The sequence below is a fragment of the Solea solea genome, chromosome 16 (genome assembly GCF_958295425.1).
Source record: "Solea solea chromosome 16, fSolSol10.1, whole genome shotgun sequence".
Taxonomy (NCBI): domain Eukaryota; kingdom Metazoa; phylum Chordata; class Actinopteri; order Pleuronectiformes; family Soleidae; genus Solea; species Solea solea.
The window spans coordinates 4,264,435-4,276,545 of NC_081149.1; the positions used below are offsets into that span (position 1 = coordinate 4,264,435).

The 12,111-nt window shown below is 43.2% G+C and overlaps 1 protein-coding gene across 4 annotated transcripts in view; it reads right to left on the reverse strand.

Annotated features, from left to right (window-relative positions):
• Window positions 1-12,111, reverse strand: part of igf2bp1 (insulin-like growth factor 2 mRNA binding protein 1) — a 66,619-nt gene that overhangs the window by 11,409 nt on the left and 43,099 nt on the right. Inside the window, exons 4-12 of one of the 4 annotated variants that reach the window (XM_058652503.1) lie at window positions 11,226-11,277; window positions 9,990-10,053; window positions 9,094-9,390; window positions 8,233-8,367; window positions 8,006-8,128; window positions 7,657-7,792; window positions 6,340-6,459; window positions 5,904-6,020; window positions 1,006-1,998 (exon numbers count right to left, since the gene is read on the reverse strand). In XM_058652503.1, the coding sequence (XP_058508486.1) occupies window positions 1,795-1,998; window positions 5,904-6,020; window positions 6,340-6,459; window positions 7,657-7,792; window positions 8,006-8,128; window positions 8,233-8,367; window positions 9,094-9,390; window positions 9,990-10,053; window positions 11,226-11,277 (1,248 nt within the window). In that variant the 3' untranslated portion in view covers window positions 1,006-1,794. Of the gene's footprint in view, window positions 1-1,005; window positions 1,999-5,903; window positions 6,021-6,339; window positions 6,460-7,656; window positions 7,793-8,005; window positions 8,129-8,232; window positions 8,368-9,093; window positions 9,391-9,989; window positions 10,054-11,225; window positions 11,278-12,111 lie in introns of those variants that run through there. The other 3 variants (XM_058652501.1, XM_058652502.1, XM_058652500.1) reach the window with 3 other exon arrangements.

Genomic DNA, 12,111 nt, shown 5'->3' on the forward strand with positions numbered 1-12,111 from the left:
GCATGGCAACGTGGACACATTTGAATGTTCTTTTAACAAAGAACATTCAAATGTGTCCATGTTGCCATGGTAACCCGCATACAGATCAAAGGGAGGTGAGGGTGGTCTCGTCTCTGCACACACTGGTGCCCTCAGTGAGTCGCCTGTCAACCGTTGCACAGTTCACTGGTCGAGAATTTAACATAAGACGTGAAAATAACAAGGAATAAAAAATAAAAAAGTCATTTCACGGTGTTGGGACAGTGCCGTGGATCAGGTGAGGCACCAATAATATTATGTGCATTTCTATAATCTTCATTTTAATAATATTGCTAATAACATAAGTCCCACGATGGATGAACTTCAATAAAATTGATTATAATAAAAGAGCCAATACACTGATTAAGTCTCATTAATATAGTTATACATTTGGATTATAATTAAGAATCCACTGAATAATTGATAAGCCACAGTGGCACATCAATGGTTAAATGTTCACCATTAATCAGACGCATCTATACATTTATGAAACATTTATTGAAGGGACATCAAAGTATATAACAACAGTATCTATGAATGTTACTATACACGGATATCTGCGAGAGAATGTGTGTCTGTGAGACAAATGGTGACAAATCCAACAAGACGGCAGAATCAAAGACGGTGTCTTGACCACATGGCTGCTGTGTTTCCTCTGTTTGGCCACGACATGTAAGATAAATGTGTCTAAGTGTGCTCGGGGGCGTGGACATCTCTAACGTAAGGTTCACTAACAAGTGGTCGTAATAACACACGGAGTAAGAGGTGAAACAGCTCTGCTATGCTCGGCCCTGTGAGGGGGAAAGAAGTGTCCTTGGTTTGGTGCTTGGTTTCCTCCTTACAGACAGCTGACTCGACCTAACCAGGCTCTGGAGAAGGTCACAGGTCAAACAGTGACCACTGAGGTGGTTTCACCAGAGTTTGAAAGATGAAGGATCCTGAGTTCTGTGAACCAAAGGCCCAACAACAATAAATACCTCTTTTCTATTATATATATATTTCTATTCTATTCTATTCTTGTTTTCTAGTAGCTATGCTTTGGCAGGAAGATAAAACTTGAATGAGTCTTTTAAAAAGGCACGTCTGCACGTCTTCTTTTGTGCTTTTATCTGGTTGTCTGGATTCTTATCAACCCTCCTCCCTCATGTGTCAAAGTGAGAATAGATGTGTCTTATATGAAAAACATGTCTACCATGTCCTCATCCTCTGTGTTTTTCCAAGGGTCTGATCCCAGGAGGAAACTCTCTCCTTCGTCAATGATATCATAAGGAAGTGGATAATTGGACTTTTTTCTACTGGTGGATGCATCGCCTTCAGGGCCTGACATGGCGCCTGTCTCTGTGTCGTCCTCCTGTGCTGACGGGTCACTCGCTGCAGAGTCTACAGTTGTGTTACTGTGGGGTTGACCCGGATGCTCCGAGGCGCTTCTTGTCGCCGCGTCACTGTTCAGGACGCTGGGATGCTCTGGAATGTTTCCTGCGGCTCTGTGACTGTTCAGCTGACCCGGATGCTCTGCGGCGTTTACAGCCGGAGCTTGGGCCGCTCTGCTGCTGCTGCTCACTGAGATCTCTCTGGCCTGAGGTTGTCTGTTACTGCTCAGCTGACCTGGATGCTCTGAGATGTTTCTTGCCAAAGCCTCAGCCACGTCTTTACTGTTAAGTTGATTTTGATGGACAAAGTTTCTTGCCAGAGTTTGTGCCGCAGCCTCGTTAGTTTTGAATTTCTCCACCAGCTGTTGAACCTTTTGTTCGTAAGACTGCTCTTTTATTGGCTTCTCTATTGGTGGCATGAGCGTGGAGAAGGGCACCTGTGCGTTAACAGACGGACAGATGTAACCTTTATAGATGAGGTTACTGTTGGGCCCATTGTTTGTATAAACTGCGATACTGTTGGGATGTGAGAGAGGCTTTGGACCACGGTGCACAGGCAGGACTTCCCATTGTGATGGCAGCTGACACAACACAAATTTCTGGGGTTTAGCTTTAAAGAGAGAGAGGGGAAAAAAAACATAACATGAGGCTCCAGTTTCAGTCACACAAATATAATGGCTCAAAGAAGAGGGCGGGACCTCTGACAAGGGCCATCAGACACTATCAAACCCCGCCCACCCATCCTGTACATGCTGTGGGTTTATGCAATCGTGTGGAATATTCACATCATATCAAATAATATCAATACTTCATTCAGTATGGCTGTGATTCACAGTCACATGACGTGTCACATGACGTGGCTAAGAGTGGAGTGAGCTGCTGTCTCTCACCGTCAGACCCACACTAAGCGTGCATGTCTGTGTGTGTTTCCTGTGGGGTGATGGAGTCACAAGTGAGATTTTTCAGGGACTTTAAGTGGCTAAAGTTACTTTTTCCTCGTGTCCCCACTGACGTCCATGCTCTCACTCACAATGTTTATGTTACTTTGGATTTGCATTAAAAAAAAACCCTGAATGGAAACAGAAAATTTGAAAAGGTTTTTAAAAAGCTGGAGCGTCGATAAAAGGTGAATGTGACGCCACCTACTGTTTATCACAGTTTTGTCTATTTTGATTGTGTTCTTGGTTAAAGGAGAATTCCAGGATTGTTCAGTCAAGGCTTTATGTTAAATCTAAAACAGTAAATGAATCGTTATTACTAAACTTTTACAATGAGTCCAGGAGATCAGAACGACCGGCAGCGGCCATCGCTACAGGAAAACTGTGTGACACTCAGTTATGTCCAGTAAAAGTGTTTGTTTTATAAAAGGCTAATAAAAGGGGATAATTTATCTCAGTAGACTAAAAAACTTTGAGAAAGAGAGAAGAGGAAGAGGAAGAGGAGGAGGAGGAGGAGGAGGAGGGTGAACTGTGTGAGAGAAAGACTATGTTCTGGGACACGATGACAAAGACTGGACAATATAAAGTGAGAGATGAGGGAGACTCTAAAGCTGCAGTGGTTCTGGTGGAAACAAATCAAATCCATCTACTGGATCAGTTCTCAGAGTTTTGAAAAGGTCATTAATTCAGTGCGGCTGCAGCAGCAGCTTCATGTTAATCTCTGCAGCCGCGGCTTTCAGATGCTTTGTAACGACAGACATAACTAACTGGACGAGGCCTGATGCAGTTCCTTCATGGTCTCTGTAGAGAGGTCAAAGGACGACAGTGTGCCGAGCGCTCAGTTGCCGCTCAGTTGCCGCTCAGTTGCCGCTCAGTTGCTGCTAACCTTTTGCCCATTCATTGCATTGGCTCATTGTTGTGAAAAGGGTTTGCTGCCAGGCGCCGCTCTCGCCATTGAGAATCCAAACGAGCATACAGTAATGTTGCATTACTACCACCTCGTCCATGAAAGGCTTCTGCTGACTCAGATGAAAGGCCTCAGCGGCTGATGTCACCTCTTGAACCAGGTCGTGTGGACGTCGCGGGTCAGGTTTGAAGTGTTGTGAACGCTCTCTTATTGTTTGCACTGGTGTGGTTAAAGGTTGGGTATTTGAGTTGGTTGCTATGCTGCCTTGCCTCAGGGCCTCTGGACACGTCCCGCCTGGTGTCGTTGCCGTGCGCGGCCTGTTGTGGATCAGTGTTTGCAGACTGCTGCTGCTTTGCTGGGTGGTACGGTCAATGTGGGAGGGACCAGTTTTGGGGGGGGTTTGTGTTGTATCTTTGCACGGGCAGGATCAGAGGGGAGACGGCAAGGAAGGAGGAGGAAGCTACTGTATATGCCCGGAGCGGGTGAGGGAAGGAGAGGGGAGGGGAGACAGAAAGACAACTATGGGCTGGATCTAGCGTTCTATCACATCTGTATATTTTTGCAGCGCCATTCTCCATTATTCACTGGTGCTGGTCTTGTAATATAGATGATATATATATATATATATAATATAAAAATATTGTAATTGATTTGCTTCATATAATAAAGAAAACATTCAAACTAAATTTTAAATGTAAATTTAAATTCTAAATGTTCTCGTTTGTGATAACGTGTCAGATTGTTGCTGTGATTGTGTGTGGGGACAGAGCAGATGTTATTTTCCAGACTTGACAAAAATGACTGGTGAACACCTGTACATGTATATGTACATTCTGACAGTATTCGCAGTACTAGGAAGAGGATGGATCATAAAAAATCTGCAGACAAACGCATGGATGTGATGTTGTTTCGTGTATTTATGAAACGTGCTGGCAAGAGATGATGAGAAGGAAGGATTGAACATCACTACTCACAAATGAGACACGACTAACTAGAAGGAGAGCGGACCAAGAAATACAAGGGTGGAGAAATGTACTGACATTTGCAATTCTTCTGGGGGTTTTCTAAACATTTATGAAAAATAATATCTGTCCGTCTGTCTGTCTGTCTGTCTTTCTGCCTGTCTGCCTGTCTGCTCCAGAAGAAATCCAGATATTCAGGGTCCATTAATGACAAACTCACGTGAGACTGTCATAGATGCAGTGTGATAAACATCTGTAAATCTGACTAATTAATGTAAGAAATCAGACTAATTACAGTAAGTGGATGCTAGATTCTCACCTTGTGGGTCCCATACTCCATACTTTGAATTGGATTTAATAATCTCCATTCAGGGTTAGGGTTCAGGACTGTGTTTCTTTCTTTAAAGGGCTCCAGGCTGTACTCTGGCTGTGTGCTGGATGCCGTGTTGTTTTTTCAATTGATTTTTTTATTGTTGTGAACACAGTGCAACATCATTTGTCACCACATAAAAGGACAACGTCACATAAAAGCACTTTTAAGTGATGTTGTATTTAAATGCAGGGGAGGACAGAGAACAGGTGAGAAATGTCCAGGAGATGAGAGGAAAGAAAGAATATGAAGATGTCTTACTCCAGAAGAGGGCAGTCATGCAACATCACGGATGAAAGCGGACATTTAACCCCGTAGAAGAGGAAGGAGAGAGGCTTCCTGTCATCCAGGTTTAGTATCCACTATATTTTTAAATAATATGACAACTTAGAGACAGCTTGGAGCCCTGTTGTATCTGGCTTCATTATTTTAGAGACAGTTCTGTGCATGTTCACCTCCTGATGCGAGACTTTAATTGTTAAACTACAACTCTTCTCTTGTGTCAAACGACTCCACCAAACCTGGCTTATGCTGCCTGATTCTGTGGAATATCAAATAAACCTGATGTAGTTACACAGTAACTGCTGGTTTAAGCTACAATGTGTAATATTTAAATATCATTTCAATATTTCATTCAAATAACTGTCAAACGGGTTCACACAGCACTTCATGATTCTTCTTCTTCTTATTGAAGAATGAAAGCCTCAGGTCAGTTAGTTCAATAAACAACCGTTGACCTCATTGAATTGACCACCAGAAAAAGAAGAGCATGCTCCATTGTCTCTGTTTCCTGTAATCACACACGAGCACCAATCTCAACCCGGTTAGAACGACCGACTCATTGTAGCACCGACATTCCCACGCTGCACACGGTAAAGCATCTTCCATCACAGCTGAGCAGGCGAGGCAGAAGATGCATGTGGTGCACATGAAGCGACAACAGCAAACAGCAACTGTTTTATAATAATTCTATTTTCCTTGTCACAATGGAACCAAATCTAAGCCACGCAGGAGAAAACAAGTGAAAGAAAATATGCCTTTCTTTCATATCTGGAGTCAGATATCATAATATAAGTTTGTTTGTGAACCCGGGAAAAATAAAACATTGTAAAACAAAATCTGAGCACGGGCCAATCCGGACTTTGGACGCGCCCGGTCTAAATTGTCTTAAGAAGTTCTTATTTTACTACACAATTACGTGCTGTGACACACGTGTGTGCGTTCTGTCTGAAATGTTCTAATAATAAATGTTCTGGTGGCTGTGTGAGTTGTGTGGACAACACGTGGAAAACGTTCTCCTGCTTGTCTGAACATGTGGTCTCAGGAACTCGTACAGACCTTGATGGAGGCCCCGGCGAAGCGGCTCAGCTGTTTGATGTGCTGTCCCTTCTTCCCAATGATGGCTCCCACTGCCTGCGCTGGGATGTAGACGTAAACCGTCTCCTGCTCTGGAGCCTGGACACACAGACACAACAGCACAGCGTTATTCCATCTCTATCCAATGTAGCCTGTGTTACAGTTGTTGGTTCATTTTCAGATCAAAGCAGTTGTAGAAAAGGACAAAAGTGTCTGGACACTGTTAACGTTCAAGTGCTAAACCTGTCTGTGTGTAAAGCATGACTTCAGAGGGTGAACCCTGCTCACTGATCACGTGACGTGGTTTCATATTGAGCCGTTCATATGATTGTTGCCAACTATCCACAGAGTCTCACTTGTGAAGGGTTTTCCACTCAATTCTGACGTCACACAATTTCAGAACAGTAAGTATTCTTACCCCAAAGCCATAGGGGGCACCGGATCCAGAATTTCCCGGCGGAGGTAGGGGCATGTTGGAGGAAGAGGGGAAGAGACCCAGAGCTCCGAGGTTGAGTCCAGGGATCAGGTGGGTCTGTTGCTGTGAAGAATCATGTAGGTTAGACACCGAGACAGCGCAGGTCTTTATTTACATGCTGCATAAACGTATAAAAGAAAATAAACAACAAAAACATCAATGAAAATCAATGAAAATCAATGAAAATCACAGACATAGTTCAGGTTCTTTGAAGTGCCAACCAGCCTGGCACCCGGACACAATCTCTCAGTGTGAGTGTTTCCACTCGTGCTACTCAGCACGGCACGGCACGGCACGGCACGGCACGGCACGGCACAGGAAGAGGCACAAGAATCACAGCGCACAAACGTGGGTCACGTCACGTCGCGGTGTATAATGATAACATGGCACAAATAAGACATTTAAGGCACTTAGCAAAAGGTTCAACTAAGAACATCTAAACCCACTGAAGTCAACGAAGTGTTGAGAACAAGTTCATCTTTAAACTAAAGTTTGTAGAGTGATGTTAGCTCGCCTGCTGGTCCACTGCTGCCTCCTCTAACAGGTTTGTGTCACTGAGGGATCTGAATAAACCGCTCGTGTGTGCCGTGATGTCAAAATGATTGATTTACTCTAGGACATGTGGAGAGTGGGCAGTTAACAAACTTCAGTTTCCAGCAGGAAAAGGAAAAGTGAGAACAAAGCCTCAAAAGACTGAAGCACATGACTGCTCGGTGAGCCTTTCCTTCTCATCTCATCACGTCGTCTTCTGCTTCTCTGGGTCACAGGGGCAGCAGTCTCAGAAGACAAGCCCAGACTCTTCCTCTCGCTCCTCTGGAAGGATCCCTTGGTGTTCCCAAGCCAGCTGAGAGATGTAATCTCTCCAGCGAGTCCTGAGTCTGCCCACTCTGCTCCCTGATTGACGTGCCTGAGCCACCTCAGCATGGCTCCTCTCGACGTGGAGCAGCAGCAGCTCTACGCTGAGCTCAGCCACACGGCACAGAAATACAACTCTGCCTCTAAAATGTGTCTCCTGTCTGTCCCAGCTGGTATGTTGTCAGTGAAAACAAGTGTCCGGGTCCCAGGCTGGTTCACACTTAGCAGCACGGTTGTCAAAGTGTTAATAATAACACAAACACCTCACACAACCACACTTCATAAAAACAACCTGAACCGTGTCGTGCCGTGTCGTGCCATGTCGAGGCGAGTAGAGCCAGTGGAAAGAGTGAAAGTGATCCTTTAAAGTGGACACAGGTCATCAGCGAGGTTGTTCAGACTTACATTCATAGCAGCGATGTCGTTCTCGTACGCCTCTCTGAGCTTCTTCATGATCTCCATCTCGGCCTGGGAGGAGGCTTCGAGTGAGCCCTTCACTGTGATGGTTCTCTCCGGGTTGTACAGAGTCAGATCCTGCAGACTGTGCAGAGGAGGCGGTTACTGATGCACTCACTGCCCCAAAGTCCCAAAGACCCATTCAGTCAACATGCTCATTTCTGTTAGCGGGTACAGTAGAGAGCCATGCCTGGGACAGCGCTCAGTATTTTTCATCACAAATCACAGGTGAAGCAGGTGTGTGTGTGTGTGTGTGTGTGGGGGTGTGTGTGTGTGTGTGTGTGTGTACTGGTCTTACGAGGAGATGGTGATCTTGGTGTTTGTGTCCTGCTCGATTTTCTTCAGGTTGCGTCCCTCTTTTCCAATCAGGCGTCCGACTAAGTTGTTGTGAGCAAGAATCTTCAGCAGAATCTCTTCAATACTGTAAGTGAACACAAAAGCACATCAGGACTCAGGACTTCACTAACACAGGTCCAAACAAACCAAAGAGTCCAGGATCCTGCGACACGCTTCTTTCAAACCTACGTCTTGATGTCTTTGGCCTCCTGGTGCATGATTTCCAGGATCATGCGGCAGGCAGAGGAGCAGCCCTCGGGGGTGGAGTGGATGCTGATCGGCTTCTCTGCAGCACCGGCGTTCTCTTTGCGGTGCACGTCGATCCTGCAGCGGCGAGAGACAGAGAGTGTGATTGTGTCATTGATGACTTTTTCATTTCCAATTTCTTTACTGCAAAACATCTTTACCTCTGTCAGATTCACCTTTAAAACCAAGCTAATTATTACTGTCTGTGTGTGTCTGTGTGTGTCTGTGTGTGTGTCTGTGTGTGTCTGTGTGTGTCTGTGTGTGTCTGTGTGTGTGTCTGTGTGTGTTTCCGCACTTGCTTGCAATATGAGCAACAGAGGCCGAAAGAGGCTTGTTACAATTTAGAATAACCGTTTTAGAATTTTGACGCTGAAGTCAGCCATCTCTGATCGCCTTGTTACTGAGAGTTATTTTGTGATTTGAAAGGTATTAATGGATTTCTTTAAACTTTAAACACAGTTTCTCTTGTGTAAAGTACATTTAAACTTGAAAACACAAAATTCAAATTCAAGCCCTAGTATACATGTACTGTACAGACACTCCTCACACATGCTGCTTCTTGGATGCGTGTTTTCATTGACTTGGACAGCTTAAGCACAGCAGATGATGCTTTTGTAACCACAGCTCACTTCCCTACATGAACCATAACCATCAGAGGTAACTGATGCTGTGTTTCCATCATGGTACAGTACAGTACGGCCCAGAGTGTTTGAGATGTTTACACTGTGTGTTATCCGTAGTTATTTTGGTTCAATTCTTATTCTTACATAAAAACAAGCACAATCACAGGTGACCTCCACTCACTTGCTCTGTGTCTGCTTGGTGATGTTGCGAATGGTGGCGCCCTCTTTGCCGATGATGGCCCCGACGTACTGCGTGGGCACCAGCAGCCTCAGGGGGATGTCGTTGTGTGGAGGTTTGGAGGGCATCCCCGAGCCTGGGGGGCCGCCGCGAGGACTGCGGGGCCCATAACCAGAGCGCCGGCCGTTGTCGGGCCCCCGCTGGTCGCCCTCCAGCTCAGAGTTCTCATCAGGTATGTAGGAGACGTGCAGGACGCTGGCATTGTTCTCAAACTGGTGCCCGTTCAGCTTCTGGATGGCTCTGAGGAGACACACAGCAGTCACAACGTTACATTACAGGAAGCTGGTGAAAGAGCCCACAATGTTCTAGCATCGGCACCCTCTGGTTACAAGCCCAAGTCCTTCCCACTGCTCTACAGGCTGACACATTTTTTATATGTAAATATACATTTTACTTAAATCAGTATAAAATTGTACACAAGTACAATCCAAAGGCATTTTCTTCATTTGAACTTCTAACTGTGAATAGAAATATGATATTTGATGCATTGCTATTAAACAACAATACTTTTAGTATAATTTAAGACTCACTGAATCTTTTTTCAGAGCACAGTGCAAGTTTTACATTGTAGTTCCTATAAATGTCCACTAGATGTCAGTAATGAGGCAGAGAACTCACAACTTGTTGTTTTAGTGATGATTCTCAATAGGAAATCACATCAATTATAGTTTTCTGTACTTTTATATTTGGGTCTTTGGTCAAAGATTAAAAAAACTAACTAATGTAAAATATGCACGCAGGAAGAAATCATATTTCTACATGGGTTTACTTTATTATGACAAACATACATGTAATAGAAGTAATAGAGACATCATGTTGAATAAGGATGAAGAACTTACTGCCTGGCGTGCTCCTTGGATGCGTATGTGACATTAACCACTGCCGTTTCACTGTCTGTATTCACTGAAAGAAAGGAAAGAAAGGAAAGAAAGGAAAGAAAGAAAGAAAGGAAAGAAAGAATGAAAGAAGGAAAGAAAGAAGGAAAGAAAGAAGGAAAGAAAGACAGAAAGACAGAAAGAAAGAAAGAAAGAAAGAAAGACAGAAAGGAAAGAAAGAAAGAAAGAACGAAAGAAAGAAAGAAAGAAAGAAAGGAAAGAAAGAATGAAAGAAGGAAAGAAAGAAGGAAAGAAAGACAGAAAGACAGAAAGAAAGAAAGAAAGAAAGACAGAAAGGAAAGAAAGAAAGAAAGAACGAAAGAAAGAAAGAAAGAAAGAAAGGAAAGAAAGAATGAAAGAAGGAAAGAAAGAAGGAAAGAAAGACAGAAAGACAGAAAGAAAGAAAGAAAGAAAGAAAGACAGAAAGGAAAGAAAGAAAGAAAGAACGAAAGAAAGAAAGAAAGAAGACACACAGACAGACAGAAAGACGCACGTGTTGGTTTCAAAATGGATTTAACAAAAAGACAAGAAACAAAGCCTTCACTGATTAGGTTTCACTTAGTAAAAACCTTTAGGAACAGCTTTGGTAACTTTGTTTAAAGTTATTATAACTACATGATAAAGCTGACTGCTGTGGAAGGATGACTTCATTTACCTAATATTACATTTTGCATACGGTCCAATGAGAGATGTGGAAGATGTGACAAACGTGGAAACACCATTAAATCTGCTTTTATAAGCATTCAGGCAAAGCATTATGGGAGTTAACCACATCCTCATCATACTGTATAACTTTGATGATAATGAAAATTAAGAATTCAGCTTCGTATCCCACCACCTTTTAACTAATTATGAATAGATTACATCTGCAATTGTTATTATTATTATAATAACAATATCTATACCTGTTATGGATCCTTGAACTGTTGTGTAATATTTCAACATATAACAGTACATTTGAAAAGTGCAGCATCTTATTCCATAACTTAATGTGAATGAATAATGTGAGAAATCAACTTTAGGTGTGAATATAGCAGTTAGTGTCTGCAGCCACACGGGGGCAGCAAACTGCCACATGTTGCTGCTCTGGTAGCCATGGAATATCACACTGTGCTGCACTTTTTTGTAATGTAGAGAATGAGGATGTGGATCAGACGTCATCAGACGTGTTGAGAGCAGGAGAGACTCGGTGGCGTTTACCTTGTTCACAGTTCTCCACAGTTCCACACTGAGCCAACAGACCGTCCAGCACCTGAGACACGAGAAGACGAGAGAAAACACCGTCACTTCATGTGGAGGACGAAGAGAACAAGAGAACAAGAGCCACGGCAACAAGAAGGAGGAAAATGTGTTGTTCATGTCACGCTACACTGATGCACACAAATGAGGTTAGGATGGAAACGAAGGGCAAGAGCTTTTTAAAGGATTCCCTGAACGTACACTAACATGGGTTAGTGATGCAGACAGTAACTGTAAGGACTTCACAGCTTCTCAACTCCAGAAAACGTCCCCATTCAAAATAAAAGATCATAAAACTTTATTCTCTACATTAAACTCTCAAATGATCAACGGATTGTCAAGTTAATTGCTGATTAATTTAGTAATCAGAAACTAATCGATTAATCATTTGTTTGCGAGCAGTTATACACACACACACATCAAATAACTGACTTGATATAAACTTAGGTAGAGTTTAATAAATATGATCTAAGGTCTTTCTTTTTTCCTCATTCACAGATTTGACATAAATGCTGTGATGTCATCAGAGGCTGAGCTGGACGACACTAACAATACTGACCGCGAGCAGACCATGGCGATAGATGACAAGTCACTCATTTTAAAAGCAGTGCATTGTTTTCATCATTACTTTAGTTTCATTCTGAGTCTTTTTTATTATTATGTTGTGAGGTACTGAAGATCCTGTGTGTGTAAAACAGGAAGTTCTTTTATTTTGAAGTGAGAGAAAAACGTCTCCTTTCCTGTCTCTCCCTCTCCCCTCAGAGTGAAGACATCCCATCATGTACGCTTGTCCACTTATCTTCAGAATGGCCTGACACTTAACCCTCTTCATTAACTTCATTACTTT